The sequence below is a fragment of the Archocentrus centrarchus genome, chromosome 17 (genome assembly GCF_007364275.1).
Source record: "Archocentrus centrarchus isolate MPI-CPG fArcCen1 chromosome 17, fArcCen1, whole genome shotgun sequence".
In the NCBI taxonomy this organism is placed as follows: Eukaryota; Metazoa; Chordata; class Actinopteri; order Cichliformes; family Cichlidae; genus Archocentrus; species Archocentrus centrarchus.
In genome coordinates, this window is record NC_044362.1 from 15,261,655 (window position 1) to 15,282,759 (window position 21,105).

The window sequence follows — 21,105 nt, forward strand, 5'->3', positions numbered from 1 at the left end:
AGTTCTCTCTCTAGACCAAAATGTAGCTTTGTGAGAGACAGAGAGCAAGTGTGCATGTGGGTGAAGCAGGTGGGAGGGTAGAGGAATAACAGTGCATCTGCTCCAAAGGGGATGGAGGGAGGGATTTGGAGGGAAGTAAAGATAGAAGGAAAAAATTGCTGTGAACCATGTAGCAACCTTAGAGGCACACACAGTTAATAAGAGTTTGCTAATACATGTATAATCCATCCCATTGCCAGAAGGGAAAAAAATGACACCTTGATCCATTGAAACGTTCATTTCTTCACATAAAGTTGCTTTCCACAAGGGCTCTGTGAGTCATCAGCTCCAACAGCAGATGCCACGCTGATCCTGTGCTCAGGTGAGATGTGCCGCAAACACCATCAACACCCCACTCACAAAAACCCACTACAGTGTTTTCCTGGAGGGTGATGTGGGTGAAGCTGTGGGCCAATTACACATGATGAAGAGCCCATATGTGAACAAAATGCAGTGTGCTATTATGTCCTCGAATGTATGAACTCAGTGTACAATTTAGATGCCAGGATTGCAATCACATGAATTTGCAGAAGCCAGTTAGCTTAGCGCAAAGAACAAAAACAGAGGATATAGAGGATATAGAAACAGCCTCTGTGCAAAGCTAACAAAATCCAGCTAATGCATCCAAAGTGCTCTCATTAGTACAGAAAACATATCAAAACTTGCAAACTGCTTGGCTGCTAGCCAGAGTCAGTCAGCAACACATACCTAAGCCTGGAACACTGGCCAACTTTAGCCGGCAGGTATCAGTGCAGCGCAGAGGGTGTAAGATTGCATCCAACTCACACTAATATCCATATTTGTCTGGGCAGGTGTCTCTGAGGATGTCTAGGTGGATTTCAGAGGGTTTCTTTATTGTGGGAACATAGACGTTAACTAAAAATATTGCTTATTGCTTATTGCTTATTTATGGCAATCCACCATATCACAGGAGACTCTCAGCGGCAGATGTGACCTGTTCTAAGTTATACGGTTGTGGAAAGAATGTGTAGGAAAAAATAAAGATATGTTTGGTAATACTGAGTGGGTGAGATCATTTTACATGCTCTTCTTTAATGAACAGCTGAGGAGAGAGGAATCCTGGCACTTCTGGATTGCATTGCTAGCTAAAGGGTTCATGCTCAGTGTGCTGCGGCAGTTTCATTTCATTTGCTCTCTAGAGAATAACACTTGGCGGGATGGACTGATATAAAATCATTTTATTGATGCCATGTCTTCTTTGCCGCTCTGTCTGTCTGCCTCTGTATTCTATTCTTTATTCAGTTGGTCTGGGGTACTTTCATATTCAGCTTATTGAATGGATTCATTCCTCTCTCAAATAAAATATGATTCTGATTCTGAGTGACTGGATAGAAACGCTGTGCCGGGTTTTGGACGAGTTATTCTGCGAGCTACCATTGTACCTGTTCATACAATGATTTGACTGTGGCACAGATGCCTCTCCTTGAGGAACTTTCTCATCATATTCAGCTGGAGGAAAACTCACATAGAGTCTCATCACTTTGACAGCTGCTCCAGTAAAGAGCAGTCAGAGAAAGAGAAGTCAGAGTCTTCCATGAAGGAAGAAGTTGGATATTTGCGACACACATTTGGTCTGTCCCTGCTGTTAGACTGGATACGAGCCAAAAAAAAAAAGAAGTACAAAACAAGTCAAGAACAAGCAGAGAGACTGCACGGGGGCAGAAAAGCATGACTCGATGGGAGAAGATAAGCAGTGATTATAACAAAGGCAGACTCTGCAGCCATGACATCACTTTTTTGGTCCCCAAGGGGACGCAAGCTGTCTCGCACAAAGTCGGAAGCACTTAAAGTCACAAGAACAAATGCAAACACGCATGCATGCAGATATATGCACCTGTTCGGTTGCATATTCAAAGCTATGGTGGTTTGCATATTTTATTGATGCTATTAATCCAATTAAGGTTTTAGCAACATGATGTTGGTGTATCAATCAGTAAGGCATCCACTAAATGAGTCCCTTCATACAGCAAATGCTCTTAGAGGAATAGAAATCAGTGTAGATGCATGAGGTTCAAACTCACTCACTAACTTTCAAGTTTTTAAAGATTACCGACAGCCTACATAATGATTTATGAGGGTAGCCTTTCCTTTGTATTAAATTATGAAACAAACACGAGCAATTTTTCATGCTGACTAATCGACCAAATGTGTTGCAGAGGTGATAAAAGCACACCCACTTTGCCTGCCTATCATTATACATTTTTCCTCGGACATCTCTTTGTTCAGTAGCTATCATCTTGTCAGACTCTCAACCAATCAAACTGTCAATCAGATCATGCATCTTGACATGAGCTGAAGAGACTTCATCTGCAGGGGGCAAAAGACTAAAAGGTTTGATGGAGAAGGCTGCACGGTCTGCCTGCTAGTCACCAGGCACTGGTACCCGTGACAGCAAGGCCCCTGGAACTATAGCTATGACAGACTGGCCTCCCACAGTCTGGTGGCTCCCATGGGAGGAAGCAAGGGAGGGTGGGGGGTGGGCAAGGAGGAAAGAACGGAAAATATTTCTGTGAGATCAGTGCGCCTCCATCCTTTCACAAAAATACTACCTGTGGTGTGAGAGTTTATGTGGAGACATAAAAAAGGGGCCCAAGTATCTGTGATGACCACATGGCAAGAGAGAAATAATGGAGGAAGAAACTGGAAGTGTCTAAAAGAAATAAATGGTGGTAACATAAGGTAGGTATGTGGGAAACGAAGCACAAGAGCGTTAAAGAAAAATAGCACTCAGTAGGGCTTGTATCTAGTGAGACCAATCCAAAAATACACCAGCTTCCCCCATAGGGGCCAGATAATCCTGCTTCTGAAGAGCAGGGAGGGCTGGGAGCGGGTGCAGCTCAGAGACCCTGTGGAAGCTAGCAATCCCGCCGAGACAGAAGAGAAATAGAGGGAGACTGGTGGACTAAAATAGAGGAAGAGAGAGGAGGAAAGATCATCATATTTTACTTGTAATATGTTCAGGCATATGTCAGAGGAAAACACACAAACTTGACCGCAAAAACAAACCCCGCCTTTGGTCAAAGGCAAAGGCCACCAATCGGGTGCAGGCAGAGGCTTCATCAGAATTTTTCACCTTCTCTTGTTACAGAACAACATGTTTTGTCCCTGTCTCAACTTCCCCAACAGCCCCATGAGGTCTGGTTGGCAGTCACTCACCCTCCATGGGAGTATTGCTGTCTGTCCGGTTGGCAAAGACAACATCCACATACTCAAGCTGCATCCTCTGGAGGGAGCCCTTTAAACCTGAAGTGAGGGGACATATGACAGGTTTTGAGAGAGATTCGGATTCTAATAAAAGAAGACAGTTAATTGGAATCATGAGTCCTGGGTGTCCTTCTTTATAATGGTGAAATAAATGGGCATGTGTGAACATACATAGAGTGTGACCTACATCTGCAGAGAAGAGCGATCATTTTTAAATTTTCACTTTTTAGCCAACACTGTGATGTAGGGACTTGATAAGTTGGTAGGGGTGCTCGTTTCAAAAGAACAATATACAAAAAGATGTATTCAGAAGTTGCAGTTATGTCAGGTAAAAGGAAAAAATAAGGTGAACTGGATCCTGGGGGATTGGAGCTCCGCGTGCTCGTAGACACGACAAAGTGACAGTTGACCACATGTGACTCAGAGCCTTCCAGCTCCATCTGGCCTGCCGTATCTTTCGATCCAGCTCACTTCGCATGCAAATCCGAGTTCTAATATTCAGTCTGGTTTACGTAGTATACTACAAATGATTTTCTGGCAAGCAACAAAATGCTTTTTGCTTACAACCCTGCAGCAGCACACCTAAACAAAGCAAAACAAACAAACAAAAAAACCCTGTCCTCTGTCTCGTCATAGACTAATCTAATGCCACATCAGCCACTGGCAAATAATACCATTTCTGACTGCCTAATTTAATAAGAGATGATTTGCTGAGTGATAGTTTGTGAAGATGAAAATTCTCAGTGTCCCATATAGCAGGTAATATTCTGAATATGGGGAGCTGATATTATAGACTGCTTAATGGCCATTTAAGGGTAAAAGACACGGCTCAGTTTTATTCCAGTTTTGTTCATTTGCTTTTGTCACATAGCCATTCTGACTTATTGCAGCAGGAGACGGTTCCAGTATAATTAACAATGGTTCCACTCTGTTAACATGTCCCAGTAAATAATAACAGTGAGCATGAGTGCAAAACATCACATTGGAAAAAGACATATTTTATGTCAATAATCCCACCTGTCACATTGAAGTGCTAATATTCACATAATCATAGTTTTTTTCTGTTTTAATAAACTAAGAACCAGGTAATGTTTGAAAGAAAAGCACATTTTTCTCTTATAAACAAAAATGTAAGCATTAGGTTCCACTGCACAAACCACACAAAGGATTAAGAGCAACACATAAAACATAGACACACAAACATGGCAGCATAACATGGAGCTAACACAGACAAGATGACACAGTCAAGCATAAGAAAGGCACCTAACTCAAAGGATGAACAGTGCCGTGTCTACATGTAACATGACTTAGCAAAGAACCAATTTTAAATTGTATCTTCAGGCACTTTGTTACTAGCAGCCTGCTGCAAAAATAGATTATGGTCCCATTATTTGAATTTATTTGGCATTATTTTATCATATCTCAGCATGGTGTGCTGCGTGTCCTTAAAAAACTTTGAGAAAACTGTACGTGAAGAAGTGGCGGGCCTGAAAAAACTTTCTACAGCAGATGAACAGTATCTGAAAGTCATGTCCTTAAGAAACAGGAAAGAAATCCAGCAAAGACCCAACACAGGACCTGCATCTGGTCCTTCATTTGATCCATCTACTCTTCACTGAAGCCTCATCAAAAATGGTCTCAGTGGAAGGGTGGCTGTCAAGAAGGCTTTCTTGAGGAAGGGAAACAGGAAGAAACCGCTTAGGCATGCCAAATTACCCAAGAATTGGACTGACAGTGGCAACAGGTCTCATGGAGTGATGAATCCAAATATCAAACTTTCTATTCAAATCATCATCAATATGTATGGAATTATGAATGCAGAAAAGTACCATCAGATTTTGATCCACCATGCAATACCATCTGGAAAGCATCTGATTGACAACAGCTTCATTTTTCAAGATGACAATGATCCCAAACACACTGGCAATGCAGTAAAATGTTGAAGCTTGTTAGAACTGTACAAACTGTTTTGCCTTAAATACTGCTGTATTTCCATGTATGTTTGTACATGCTTCAATAAACACTGCACCCCATTTTCCTAGCAAAATGTAAAGAAATGAGGGGTGGCTCAAGACTTTTGCACACGTGCTGTATGTTATTTCACAGTAAATAGCAGGTAACTTTGTCTGTGCTCATCACGCTCATACAATGGAATGGTGCTTGCTCACAAAGCTTTATTTCACTGTAAATTACTAAGCAGTAGTTGCCATCAATATATATATATATTTGTAATTACTGTCACAAATACTTAGCTCTTTTCAGTGAAGAATCAGTAATTCAGTTTGATTCAAAGCTATAATTTTATAAGGTTTAGAAACCATTTTCAGAAATAATCACTGTCAAACCAAGCTCAGAGGCACCTTCTCGGATTAAAAAAAAAACAAAAAAACCCACACCTGTGCAATCCTTTCTTATTGTTACATAAATAAATGCTGCTGGCGGCTGGTGGAGGAACCAAACAATTCAAAGCCAAGAGCATGATCAGAAGGACGAGGGATCAAAAGAAAGGTCACACTCAGTATTTGTTAGAGGAGTAACACTGTATACTGAGGAGAGGATAAGTGACGGTAACAAAGTATTGCGAGCAGATCGGCCTCCACTCACACACACAGAAGACCAGATGAAAGAAGAAAAGCGCACACAAGAGACTGTCACAGAAGACGACAGGAGAGTAACAGAGAGTCGAGGCAAAAGACACTCTTGTGCTCTTGAGTAAGTGCGTGTGTGCGTGGCAGATTAGTACCACAGGCTTCATCTTCACCCACTAATCCCAGTTGAGAGTTATACTCTCCCTCCTACCATCACAGTCACTTATTCCTCCTTCTGTCATTTGCACTCCCACAATCCCAGAAACACCCATTACACGGATCCTAATCTGAGCCTGCACCGTCATCACAAGCAGTTTCTGCTGTCTCGTGGATTAGCTGGAGTTTACTGGCTGTGAAGGGAGTCTATTTTTGGATCTGAGAAAAGATGTGGAACAACAAAGCTACTGTATTGGCGTCTGGGATGAATAATGCATTCAATTATGCTTTCTGCGAAAGAGCCTTATAAAATGCTGAAGTTGTGAGGATGACTCTAAACAGATGACTTTACTTGTACCGTCACATGGGCACCAGAAAACGTTCTGTGCCACTCTCTTTTATTAATCATTAGGTTTTTACACCCTGTCATCTATACCCCTAAACATCACTTCAGTCCACTCAAATGCCAGGCCTGCAGTGGCAACCTGTAGAGAGGAAGATGGTGACAGCAGATGTTTCACTCAGTCAGTTTAATTAGACTTTCTTGAAATGTTCCACACCACTTATGACAGTGACGCTGCACCTTTCTCTTACAATTGCAGCCTATTATGTAGAGGCAAAAGGGTTTATCTTTGTTAATGCCACTTATGCTTCCCCTCTCTGATGTTGGCTTTCTCCCCACCTTCTCCTTTGTACTCTCTGTCTCTCTCTTCTAACCCTTTCTCAGCTCATTCCCCATTTCTTGTTAGGGGGAGAGTTGCTGCAGCTGCAGTGAATGTTAATAATGTGGCAGAAAGCTGAGTCACTGCAGGAGGTGCATTGCGCTGTGGACCGGATGGCGAATTGCTTGAGAAGTGGGGATGATCGAGCCAAGGGTATGAGAGCGAAGGTTTTTCATTATGAGCCTGATCAAGGCCCTAACTCTCCTTAAATAGGCTATCAGAGGGGGGACGGTCTGGATACTACTACTCTATGATGCAACAGCTTCCTAGATAGACACCTGTGAAGGTATTACAAGAAGACAATACATCTGTGAAAACCAAATGTGCCACTGGTTAATACAGCTTTCAAATTCAGCTGTGTTCACATCAAACAAGGCGAGAAGCGATGCAGATGGGAACATAGAGGGCAGAGGAAAAGAGATAAAAGAGGGAGATTAGAGGAGAGCAGCGGGGCTCCGACTGGTGGGGTGATGTGAAGGACAAAGCAGAGGGGTGGAAATTGACTTCTTACCTTCAATGATGTGTTTTCTGTTGAGGCCCCTCTCTGTCTCCGCTCTGCAACAAGAGGGAAAGAAGTACATGTCAAGGGTGTCAGCACATACTCTTCATTACTTTGCAGCTCTCACGAATTGAAGCAGATCATTAAACATAGCAAACAAGAGCCTGCTCCGTGCCTGCAGCCACAGATCAAGCTTTGCAGCGTGTTTGCACTGACTGTCCTGATCACCTGTGATTTTCTGGTGGCTTCTCAGTGAGCACAGCTGCAAATACCCACTTTTTATGCTTATTTATGACATGCTTAGGCCAATAAGGCCAGCAGGGAAACTGCAGTCAGTGAACAAAGTAATCTAGAGATGCAGGCAATTTCTTTAACTGCAGCTCTACTGTATTATATAGTAATACTTGTGGTTTGTGAAAAATGTATTCCATTTTCAATTTTATGCTTCTACTGCACAAAGGATATTTTAATGACACTGCATCCACATATTGCTCTGTAGCTCCTAGTTTTGCATTGGATAATATAATGCCTCTTTCACATGAATGTATCACTATTGTTAAAATCAGCACAATTCTGAAAGGAGACATTCTGGCCTTTTGACGCATATCTACATATTCCCTTAAGACAATTGCAACATATTTATATTTACTTAAACTCAAAGACTCCATCCATCCATCCATCCATCACTCGATCCATTCATCCATCCATCCATCCATCCAGGTGGAGGAGAACATGCCAACTTCACACAAAAAGTCCCAGGGCGGTCATGCTGTGAGGCAGTGGTGATAACTACCACACCACTGTGCTGCCCTGTTTAGGAATACAAAAACTAAATGCTCCACTATGTTTAGCTGGTTGATAAATTGTCTGACATGCATTGCTCAGTGTGTAGTGTTTACTCAGGCACTTAAAGATTTTCCCCACCCCTGCATTTCCCTTTTCCACTTTGTTCCTTTCGTTTCTTTCTGCTCCAGTGTGTTTGTTTTTGTTCAGATGCCTGCGACTTGTCTTACTTCTCGCCTTGCTTCATTTCACACTTTCTTTTTCTACCTCCCTGTTTCCTATGGTTTCCTGGTCTGCTTAGGGGATAGTAACGCATTTCAAGGACAATGCATGCCTACCCTTATCCATGTTATCGTTACTTTTCATGCAAAAGACTGAAGAAATGCAATAGAGAGCAAGTATCAAACTTGCAACGACACTTGCAATCGACAGCATCCTGGGGTGAGCTGATGTTTGACAAGCGAGCTGTGAGACAATCTCACAGCTCGCTCAGTTGGGGGTTAAGCAGTTGTTCTTTAAATCCATCTGGGTCGGAGAAATACCTTGACAGTAGTCTGAGAGGATGAGCTTCAATTAAATTTACACAATTGTGCCTAGGCTTTAGTGTTCTTAGCCACAGAAGAATAATAAAACAGTACGTGGATGTACCGGTGGCCTGAAGACTTTTAGAAAGAGACGGCCACTAATGCAGACCGAGAACATTTCAGCATGACAGCAGAAGCAGCTATGACTTGTGGCAGTTCGGCAAGAATGCTAAAGGTGGCCAAGAGAATAAGGAAAAGGGAGTGAGACGCGCTGACATTTTGTCCTCCATGTCTGTATCCTTGTGGTTTGTCCAAAATGTCTGATCCCTTGTCACGCTCCCTGCAGCTGGAGGCAAAGTTTTAAAGAGTAGGCTCTTATATAAGAGATGGCTTGAACTTCTGAGAAAGAAAACTCATCTGCTGGACACATGGAGAAATATTTATGAACACATACTTACTTTCCTCCCCAGTACAGCTTTGTGGTGATCACCAGGCTGGATCTCCTGCAGGAAGACAGACAGACACATCAAAAGATGGCAAAGAAAGAGTGTTCTCAAAAAGGTGATGTGTGTGTGACCATACCTGCATGTGTGCATGATGGTATGTGCCTGTGTGTACAATTCAGTGCAACTATATTTACTTCAGCCACTGCACTTCAAACATCGAGTAAGTCACTGAGTATGAATGACCACAGGGCGACTCTTTATACTTTTTCTTTGAATTCTAGGAAGACAGCCTCCCCACTCCCCCACCACCACTCCCACCCTCATGCTGGAATGATCCACAGCTGAGGTGAGGTTGGGCAAAGAGCTGGACTGAGTAGTTAAAAAAAAAAAAGGGTGACACACATAACTGAGTCGGCAGGGCATTCAGTAGAGCGAATGCAAAATTAATATAAAAATGATATATAACAAATGTTTCCTGTGGTGGAATTATAGCCTCATGCTCACCAGCAAATCCGCTCATGAGCAAATCTGTCAAATTTCCATTTCCATTTAATGAATTTATTTATTATGGTATATCAAGTGATTTAATGTTCCTTCACAAATTTACACTTAATATGGGTGGATGCACACCTCTCCACCTCAAACTAACAAATTTCACTACTATGTGAAGGCTGGAAACAGAAACATATTAAGCATAATAATTTTGTACAACAAAAAAGGCTGGTTTTCACTAGGTAGGAATACCCTCACACCAATAAAGGGATATTTGAAGCATATAACACCAAGAGGATCCAGCATAAAGCTCAGGGGCTACAAGACAACTGAAGGAATAAGGAAGAAAATTATTTTGTTGCACAAACTAGGTTAATTTTATCCCGACTAGCAGCCTGGCTCCATGGATACTAATGCTGCTCTGTCAGTGATTTATTTGTCTCTTAGCAAAAGATTAAAATAAAAAAGTAACTTTATTTAGGTCCATGTTCCTTAGAGGATGAACTGCAATTGCTTTGGGAGTCTTCCATCCATTTTCTAAGTTTTTTTTATTCACATGTGATGCAAAGGTTCATGATCACTAGTACTGTATCAACTTTTCAGTTTAATTTTTTTCTCAGTACTTTGGAATTTGTAACTAGTTTTGCAGGAGCAAAACAAAAATTCTCCCATTAGCCCCAGTGGTATGTTTTAGCACACTAACATAACAAATGATGAACATCAACATGTTAGTATAATAATAATAGTATAGTATAATAATGTTGGGATGTTTATTTTATCAGTTAGCTCAAGTATAATAGCTCATCAATATAGCTTTTTTTTTTTTTTTTAGCTTTTTAGCTTTTTAGTTGTGCCTCAGCACTGCAGTCAGCATGTTTCAAAAGATACAACTTTTAGTTTAAATGCAAATAGTCTCAGTTTCCAATTTCTGTCACACTTTCACAGTATCACTACATCTTGGAGAATAGCTGGACAGTGTTTGTGGACACTTCCATGCAAACTATAGTTGACTGAAGCAATGTGCTAATGACCAATGCAATCACAAGTGGTCGCTAGGGAAAAATGGGGGTCACTGACTGGTCTCTAGGCCTGTGTGACTGGGGCTTGAGCAATCATGTTCCCAGCAACAGCTATCAACCTCCAGGAACCACTTGCAACCAGTTGGGGAATACTCATTTTCCCTTGGCCTGTGTGGCTGGACCTTTGTTCACTTGATCCTACACTGTCACCATGATTGTCACAGGTCCAAAATGACCAACAAGTTGATGTCACTTTGTTAGTGGTCACATGTCTACAAAACCTCAACAGAATTCTTTGGGAAAACGCTCTGCAGGGACCTCTGTTCCACTTCGCTGCTGACTTTATGGTCTCAATCACTCACTTCAGGTTATACTCTATCAAACATTAAAAAATCAATTTTTGGCCGTTCTAAGTGTAAGAAAGGAGGATTATCCAGAATCCACTCACTGGCTACCAGCTTGTGATTGACAGTAAGATCTGCCCCACGTTGTCATATCCACTTTCAAAATGCCAGGATGATGATGGTGAAATTACTCATCTTAAGGCTTCAAAATGGGACCTCATCAAGCAATAGATGATCATTGTCCTGTTTTAAGTGACCTGACAGAACGGATGTATGGGGACAACTGTTTTAGGTAATAGTGTACTTCCACCTTGGCAGCAGCTGTTTCCTTTCCTTCTTATGTGTTTCAAAAAGACCGTGCTCCATACACAAAGATAGTTTTCCGTGTGGAAGGACCTCTGTAGTAAACTGCAGCACCAGCTGTGAATTTGGTGTTATCACCCAGCTTCAGTGCCTGTCCACTCTAATGCTCTTAGGACAGAATGGTAGAAAATCCCTGGAATGAAGCTCCAAAATCTCGTGGAAGACTCTTTCAGGAGAGCGAATGCTCATATAGCAGCAAATTAAAGCCTGTGGATTTTAAATGGGATGTGCTTAATATACACATACATGTGCACAATGTTTGTGTTTTGGCATACTGTATGTGCAGAGGTACAGAGCATAGGCAATCTTAAATACATTCTTGGATTCTTTCTACTTTGCTGAGAGACTACACTTTACCTCCAGCACTTTTTCTTGATGATGTTTCCCAGGATTATCTCTGCTCTGTAAAGAAAAACACAAGAGATAATAAGATTAGATCTCAGACTTCCACTTCTCTTGCAGCGTGTTAGCGCATTATCTGCCACACATCTGCAGCATGAATGCCTGATTAAAAATCAGAAGGCGCCCAAGATAACACATAAATGCCCTCCTGTATAGCACGCCTGAATTTCACCAGCGACCTTTAAAATTAATATTCATCTCTGTAAAAGTCCACTGTGCGCCACATTACTCACACAGATGCCCAGGCAAGTCAAATTGAGCTGTGAACATAATGGGGAGCCTCCAGTGTTGAATAAAATTATGCAAATCACTTTAGAGTCACAGCTACCTCTCATTTTTGGCTTCCTGAGGTGCACAATTCCTGGTCAGGGCCTAAACCTTGTTAACATCTCATGTCCTGTGGAAGAAAAGAGCTAACAGGACCAGAAAAGTAGAAGTGAGATACAAATGGGAGACCTCACTCACTTCCCCCCGGAGTAGACCTCGGCCGTGTCGAAGAGGTTGACCCCGCTCTCGTAGGCGATAGTCATCAGCTGCTCTGCCACCTGACACAGGCAAGAAAAGTTTCCCCTCATGAACTGCAGTGTGGTGTAAGGCAGTTCTATAAATAATAACCAAATTACACTTCAAAAAGCCGGGAAATTCCCCAAAGAAAGGAGTGTACGTCTGTTTGCTGTTGAAATACACATCCTCCAGGAAACCGTACAGTGTGCTTGTTGATTAAAGTTGTTTACCGCACTGTGTATTTCCCACACTTTTTGCCCTACTTCTTGTGCTTGCTCTTTATTCAGAGAAAGCGCTTTGAAAGGCCAGTTTAGTTGTGAGGACTTCCTCTGTCTGTACCCAGCACTTGATTTTTGTTTGTGCCTTTGTTAGCCTGCGTGCTTATCAAGCAGTGATAAGATGTCCCCAATTCACTGTTATCTCCCATCTAATTCCAGATTAGGACACTGTGAGAGGTCTTTTGCTTAATAACCTGTGAGAGGAATAAGATCTGATTACTTAGCTTTGGTAGAGCTGACAGGGACTTACCAGCTTGTTATGATATTGGAAAATTGAAATCAGAATGATTACTGTGGTCTGCTTACACCCACACCATTTTATATCTAGTTACACTAAATGACTCCCGTTGGGGCCACAAATTGGGTTTTGTAAATGGTCTCACTGGCTGTATTTGGGTCTAGCCGGGTTTAAAATAGAGCATGAGTAATCCTGCATTTTTAAGGAGTAAATAAACAATGTAGTGGAAGCCGCTCTGCTGGACAATGTATGGCCAGTATACAATGTATGAACGTGATATCGTCTCTAAAAACCCCACATATCTTTTTCTTTTTTATTCTGTAAAATATGCTGCACTGTGCATTATATAGACTAATACTGATAGACCTGTTAAAATATTGGCCAACTTATTTGTCTAGTCTGAACAAAATAAAATGGATACCTGATAAATGGATCTGACATAAAGCCTCACCTCATCAGAGATCTGACCTCCAAATGTTACCCATGTTCCTGTGGGGGGAGGGGGAAAGTCATCGTCAAATATTTGGAGCAAACACCAAACATGCACGACCTTTTGCATGTAAAACAAGTCATTCACAGTGTCTGCTAATTCATAATTTGACATTTTTGGCATGGAGACATGACAAAATGCTCCCTGCCCTAAGGCCATCACAGACAAATGTCAGTACAGATTAAAAGAGAATGACTCTATTAAACCATGTGTACAAATTTGCAGAAAGACAGTTTAAAGAAGAGTGACAGGCATTGTTGTGTAACACAGTGTCTTTTTAGGAGGTATCTTGGAGGTGTTGTAGGGTTTTGGGGGAGTTCTTGTGTATGTCTACATGGAATGGCAGACCCATCTATTCAGCCATCCATTGCAAACCTGCATCGCTCCTGAAGGAAACAAAAACTTGGACTCATGTTTGATTATTTGGCTGAATATTAATTTTTGATTATTTCCTGCATGAGGGTTGGTGCATACTGAGAGGGCTTAAAGAATTCTAAATTAGATTTGATTTAATATCTGCAGTTCATCATTTTAGAAACTTTGTGACTCTAAAAAGAGCTACATGTATAAGTTGTAGAGCATCTGATGAGAACAATTCCCAAACTTGATATAAACATATAATTTTTGTTGTCCAGAAACAGATTACTGAACTGTAAAACTGGGTGCATGGGCTCCCTTTCTATAGCTGAAGTCGGAATAATGGGCACTGTGCTTGTGAAATACAGTGTGAACTCTATTAATTCTGTAGACTGCACTGTAGACAGACACGCTTACAGTCTCTGTTCTTCTTTAGCAAAAGGATGAAGACAGCTTTTGTTAGAATTTATCTGTTCTCCTTTCAGCTTTCTGTTGCCTGCTCCTGTCACATGAAGCTTGTCACTATCGCCCACTAATAAGAAATAATTGAAAAGCCGGTATAAAATCTGTAGCCAACTGCGTCGGAAGTATAACACCAGACTGGTGTAGGCTCAGCCTGATTTTCTTAAGCTGTGTGCATGCTAGTTTAAAAAAAATAAAAAAATAAAAAAAATAAAAACATGACTACAAAACTAAATTAGTGAGACATCCCAAGTTGAAACAAATAATAATTACCAGTGCTCCCTTCTATAGAGGGCAGGTGGAAATAAATGAATGTAATGCTGATCCTCTTTACGCCTCTCCGGTACTCAAGTTCCTGGATGCTGTATTCTGTACATTTTCAGGGGTACCACCCAGGGAAGCATGTTTTTTATTGGTTGGCTTTACCTCTGTTTTCTTTATCCTTTGATTCTGAGCCTTGGTTGGTGCAGATAGATAGCACCTGTCACCTGTCAAATGTTAAAAGCACTTTGATAAATGATAGCAACATTGAGGCTAAGCAAAAGGCACCCATGTGTTAAGGGTCAGATTTTGTGACATATTCCTAAAGTTTCCACTCAGAAGTGAATGCACGCATACACACAGACGCACAGATTGTAATGAGCATGTCCAGACTCACACACTGAGTGCAGGCTATGATGCAATTGTTATATTTTTATGGCAATTTTTTTTTACTTCTGATCCTCTAACAATTAGAAATAATGCAGCACTTGTTGTTAAATCTGTAACAGTGTTGGGTCATTACTCAAAAAAGCAATGTATTAGACCTTACTCATTATTATTTATTTATTTATTTTGAATTTATGCATTACTTACTTAATTCCTCCACAGAAAAAGTAATTTGTTACACTATTTCACATTTCTCTGTAACATTACCAGTTAACCATATAAACTTTGGGCTATATTATATCTTTTTTGTATTATTCAACACAAAGCCAGTATGATTTTACCACAGGAATATTTAGAAGTAGAAATTGAGGCTACAATCCTACAAGTCCGACTGCTCATCAGTGCCTTTGTTAACTGCTGAAAATCAGAATCTTGCTGCTGGGCTTGAGTCAGTATAAACCACTCTGGGTTCTTGCACAGACAGTATAAAACATGGATGTAGCTTCTGGGTTGAAATGAAGCCAATGCCGAAGTGCCTTAAACCTGCATTCTACCTGATGACCACCAGATGGCGATAGCTGTTGTTGCTAAAAGACTTCTGGTCCTATAGAAGTCTATGGAAACAGCTCTATGTCTTGACCTCTGTAAACCTTTTCCTGATGGGTTTATGGGCTCAGTCGTTTGCTTTTGGTCATTTTGAATAAAAATGTAATTTATGTTGTAAATCTTGTTCGTACCTTGTTTCAGAATGGAGGAATATGCGGTTTCACAGACAGACCCGCCCATCTGTGGCTGTGTTCAAATTCAGGGCCTGCATCCTATGAAGGACACATTTCAAGGCCGATTACATCCCCCTACATCACAACAAGGTGACAAAGGCTGTCCAAATTTGAAGGCTCCTCCAAATGCGGCAGATAAATGTGTACTTCTTTTCCCTGGATTTGAAGGACAGGTCCGTTGTATCTTTCGTGGGCCACTGTATTCCATGATTCATTGCGCAGCAAAACTCAAAGGCGACAATGGCGGCGGAGAGGCCAAAAAGTTTAAAATATTACTTTCTGTGACACAAAATCAATTTTTATAATGCTTTTAGGCGAGAATGAAGATGTGTAAACCTCAAATATCTGCTCAGTTTCTCAAGATATTGCTTAAAATGCTAAGATGCTCATTCCCGCTTGTCTAACGGACAGCTCGCCTCACTAAACCCAGAGAGAACGCCTGCTTCCCAAGATATAATTTTCAAAACTCCCACTGGTTGCTGAGTAGAAGTTAAACACAGAAATTATTCACTCAAATGATCTCTAATGGGTGATGTTTGGTTTATGTCAGTGTTTCATTTGATCCTGAGCAGTGTGACTGAGATTAAAGTTAAGCCACATAATTGGATAGTTTCATTCAATTTTAATGTCTTATTGGAGGGCTGTCAGTATATTTGGAAATTAATCATTTGCTCATCTTTATTCCTTGATGTAGAAATGTCCTATCATTGTGTTAACAGTTTATTTTGAATTAAATAAACCAGGAAAAAAAAGCAAAAGTTTGGCGTCCGTTTTAACAGCTTCTTTTCCACAGCCGTGCATCCCGGTGTCACAGTTGCTAGGTGATAGGAGTAACTAAGGGTGGAATGGCTGGTGAGGCAGATCTGAAAGCTAGATAGCTCAAGTTCACAGCCACTTGCTTCTGGCATTCACAGTCTTTGCGGCCTTCAAAGGACCCGGTCTACGTAGGCCGGGTCCTTCGAAGGATGCAGCCCCTGAATTTGAACACAGCATGTGTTCACATGTGTTTTGTTGCAGCCAAGATGGTGAGAGCGAAAATACTAATCTTGAGGCTTCAAAACTGGACTTCAGAAACCAATGGATGACATCATGTTAGCTACAGTACGTCCATCTTTTATACTGGCCGTGGTTCCTCCCTAGTTTTGTGTTAGCAATAGCATGTGGTCTGCGTGATGTTTGCAAAGAGTCGGTGTTATGTCAGCAGTATAATGCAGTTGTTTCTGTCCTGGATGCAGTTTGCACTACCATCATGCTTGTCTCCTTTCATGCAATAAAAATTAATGTTCATGTCTCCACTCTTCAGAAGAAGGCTCCACCGTTTTCCTTCTCTGTGCACATGAACTGAAATCTGCTCAATGTAGCACAAGTGTGCAGGAAGCAAACAGGCACGTTTGATGATTTTTTCTTTATATCCTCCGATTGTGCAGACAATTGAAGAACGTTTGTAATGCGAGTAACAACATAACTGCAACTGTAATGTGATTACTGAATTTACTGCTGTAATGATTACCGTGTTACTGAAAAATGTAATGTGATTAACACATTAAGGAAAAAACAGAGTTTGAGAAGAGGGTTATTATCACGCTTGTGTCCTTACAGTATTGTGAGGGTGTCAGCAGCTATTGGTTAATGTAGCTTAGCACAAACACTGGAATTAGAAGGGAACTGCGCCCAGCCCAGAAATGTTCTGTATACTTTAAATATTCTCCTTGTTTCCTGTTGTGCTCACAGAGTGTATATACAAGATGGATGTACTCTGGCACTGGACAGTGAAGCCAGTGCCCTTAGACCTGCAGTCATTCTAATGGCCAGCAGGAGGCAAAACCCCTAGCTTTAAAAAAAATAAAATGTTTATTATATACAGTAGACATTTATGAAAAAGTGCTCTTACCTCCCAGTTGATCTATTACATTAGTAATCACTTTCCTAGTGAGTTTCTGGTCACAGTTTTACATCTCTGAATACAACATGATGTTCATTTTGTAAATTATGATCCCAATAAGAGTGAAGTCAGTGATAAACAGGGTATGCTTAGAACTGGTCTAACCTTGTGATTCACAGATAGTTGCCCCAAGAGCATGCAGTGTCCTCTGTTTCTCAGTCAGTTACCCATCAGTCCTCATGTGCTGTTTTAAAAAACTAAGATGCTGAAGTCATTTCTTCAAAATAAGAGTCCACAAACCACTAACCAAGTGATGTTAGGTTGGCAACATCCAACTCTTATATGCAGCCAGGGCTTGTGCTAAGCTAAGCTAACTGGCTCCTCATAGTCAGCGTCTAACCTTCCAGAGTGAATAAGTATTTTCCCCAAACGTCAGCTGATCCTAATCAAAGCTAAAATGACGTGTTTTCATCCTCACAGCAAAATTATAGCTTTTCTTTTTTTTTTTTTTTTTGTTCCTCTGCGCTGCAGAAAAATGGTGCAGCGAGGAATCAATGTTTTGCTCAAGGGCACTGCTGTGTAGCTTAGGCTTGCCGATATGAAGACTTGAAACTAATTCCCTTCAGCTGATGAATGTTCTTTCTCTTCACTATTCCTCCCTCCTGCACAGTGTCATGTGGCTTAATCTAAAAGAAAATAAAATAACCATGATTAACTTAATCATCTACAGTTTGTCTGCCGGGCCTGGGCAGCACTGCACCACTGCTTTGCTTTGTAAAGTTATACCCCCCTTTCAAGGAACTTGGCACACACACAATGCAATAAGCATTAACACACAAACACAGTCCTATCAAGATGAGTTAGAGTGAGAGTATTTACCCTCTGGTATGTTCTGGATATATGTGATAATTGAGCAACTTGTTTGCTGAAACCAGTGCTATTGATTAAATATTAACAGGAAAAATGCTTCGCAAACAGCTCTCTGTTGTCTCTCGTGACTTCCCGTAAATATAAAAGATGCATGAGGTTTAGAAAAGGGTGAAACGATATGATGGAACTTAAAAAAACAAAAGGAAAAACCCTGTCCCCTTCAGTATAGCTTCTATGTTATCTTTCTGTATACACAGGCACACAGTGAATTTCTTATGATATTTATAATTTACTAATGCTAATAGTTGTACTCACCGAGCCCCAGACAGGAGACACGCAGTCCAGATTTCCCCAGGTTCCTATGAAGAAATAACAAAGCACGATTAAGAAAACTATTTGTTATTTAGACTCAAAATGTCATCACTCGAATGTCATTGCAATTTCTGTGCTCCTGCGTTTCGCTCGACCCAAAATTTTCTGCATAAACAAGGGCTGAAAAAAAAATGTTGCTTCCAAAACACATTGAGAGACTGAAATGAAATAACACACAGCAATTACAGCATTTAGAGCATGGCAGAAATGTAATGTCAGAATGCAGGGCTTGATAATAACAATGTCTGGTGTCGTCTTATGTTGGATCGAGAGGAAATTCACCTAATCCGATGGTCACCTTTATCTCAGATGATCATGAATCATAATTGAGAGATTGCAGTGGGAGGACAGCTGATTTGTTTTCTCAGTACAGATCCCACATTCTGTGAAAGAACGGGCAGGCCCTCAAAGGACCCAGAAATATATTTCTCTAATAACTAAAAAAAATGTTCTTTGCACTGTGATGCGTTTTGACAAGCATTGTCCTTTGCCTCTTCCCTCTAAATCGACACTCAGCGGTTCTTTTTCCTCTGACCTTTTACTTTTATTGTCTTCCTTAGAAATACAGGCATCCATGCTTTAATACACTGAAGCTGTGTCATAGCTTAGCTCCTCAGCAACTTTTACAGATGCCCAGTGGAGAGGATCTTGATAAATTCTGTCACAGTGTGGTATGGGAAATGCACTACTCGGGACAGGAAGGCTCTCCAGTGTGTCATTAAAGTGGCGCAATTTATCTGTGAAGTTGCTTTCCCATCACTACAGGACACTTATAATATCCGGGTTATAAAGAGGGCACACAACATCATCAAGGACCACACCCAGCCACAGCACACACTGTTCACAATCCTGCTGTCTGGCAAATGTTACAGAAAAGTGAAAGCAAGGACAGCTAGACTAAAAAACTGTTTTTATCCACAGGCCACCAGGCTACTGAATCACTGACTCATTACCTACTGTCATCTGTGCATTTGCAATTGTCTACATAATATAAGACAATTTTATTTTTATATAAAATATAATACAACCATATAATAACACTTGTACATTCTGAATTTCTTACTATTGTGACAATTTGCATAACTAATTTGACTTTCAGAAGCTGCTGATCTGCTGGGACCCCCCCCCCCCCCCCAAAATCATGTCCAGGGGTTATAGAGAATGATGCGAAAAAGAGAAAATGTTCGGTAAGCGGCAGTTTTCTGGGTGATCATGTCAGAAGAGAATAGCCAGACTGCTTTGAGCCAATAGGAAGGCAACAGTAACTCAAACAACTGCTCGTTACAACCAAGGAATGCAGAAGAGCATCTCTGAATGCACAACACATGGAACCTTGAAGCAGATGAACTACAGCAGCAGAAGACCACACCAGGTGCCGCTCCCGTCAGCTCAGAAAAGGAAACTGAGGCTACAATTCATACAGGCTCATCAAAATTAAACAGAAGAAGACTGGAAATGTGTTTCCTTTTCTGATAAATCTCAATTTCTGCCACGACATTCAGATGGTAGAGTCAGAATTTGGTGTCAGCAACGTGAATGCAAGGATCCATCCTGCCTTGTATCAACAGTTCAGGGTGCTGCTGGTGGTGTAATGGTGTGAAGGACATTTTCTTGGCACACTTTGGGCCCCAACCAACTGAGCATCTTTCAAACACCACAGCCTATCTGTATTGATGTTGATTATGTCCATGCCTTTATGACCACAGTGTACCCATCTTCTGATGGCTGCTTCCAGCAGGATAACACACCATGTCATAAAGCTCAAACCATCTCAAACTGGTTTCTTGAAAACTGCAGTGAGTTCACTGCACTTAAATGGCCTCCACAGTCACCAGATCTCAATCGAACAGAGCACCTATGAGATGTGGTGGAATGGGAGATTTAATTTTTACTTTTACTCCCTACATTTTTACACAATTAACTCCTTACATTTTCAAAACAGACTTGTTACTTTATGTTTAACACATCTGAGAGAAGTTTCCATTTCCGGTCACTGCTCTGTCAAACGATGTGAGTCCAAATGGCAGAACAATAACACATGAGAGACAATTGTATTTGTGTATCCTCCATCATCGAGGCTTATCACATACAAAGAGATTAAAGAGGCAAAACCATATCATTTATGTATCATTTATAGCACTATAATCAGAGCTAACAGGGGGCCGGACCAAGTGCCGATGTCCGTAAGTTGTGTAAAACTATAATGTCTACAGAATATCTGTACTTTTACCACCTCTGCTAAGCTGTACCTAATCAAGTGTATGTTTCCTCAAAAACAGTTACATTACATCCAACTGATTTGCAGCAATGTAATAAGGCACTTTCAACTCTCATTAACAGCATGGAAGATAAACTAAGACATCAGGCTTCTCACCACCCTTGACTCAGAGTCTCAACTCGGCACTTCACATTTAGTTTTATAATGTGCACCACTTCAAGTCCAACTGTGAGGGGAACTCATGTGGTGCAAGCATTTAATTGCTTAACACAGGCAATGACTGCAAAAGCAGAATGTTCTCCACCCCAGCCGCCACAGGTGTCTTTCCACACTGTGATGGATGTACACTGTTGGTGAAAGAAAACTGTGGCAAGGGGATTGAAAACCCTGCAAAAGGAAATTATA

General features: G+C 41.1%; 1 protein-coding gene across 1 annotated transcript in view; it reads right to left on the bottom strand.

Annotated features, from left to right (window-relative positions):
- kcnab1b (potassium voltage-gated channel subfamily A regulatory beta subunit 1b) overlaps positions 1-21,105 on the bottom strand; it is a 35,896-nt gene that overhangs the window by 5,600 nt on the left and 9,191 nt on the right. Inside the window, exons 3-9 of the mRNA XM_030752702.1 lie at positions 18,426-18,469; positions 13,074-13,111; positions 12,068-12,147; positions 11,558-11,602; positions 8,995-9,039; positions 7,242-7,285; positions 3,217-3,303 (exon numbers count right to left, since the gene is read on the bottom strand). Of these exons, the coding sequence (XP_030608562.1) occupies positions 3,217-3,303; positions 7,242-7,285; positions 8,995-9,039; positions 11,558-11,602; positions 12,068-12,147; positions 13,074-13,111; positions 18,426-18,469 (383 nt within the window). The remainder of the gene's footprint in view (positions 1-3,216; positions 3,304-7,241; positions 7,286-8,994; positions 9,040-11,557; positions 11,603-12,067; positions 12,148-13,073; positions 13,112-18,425; positions 18,470-21,105) is intronic.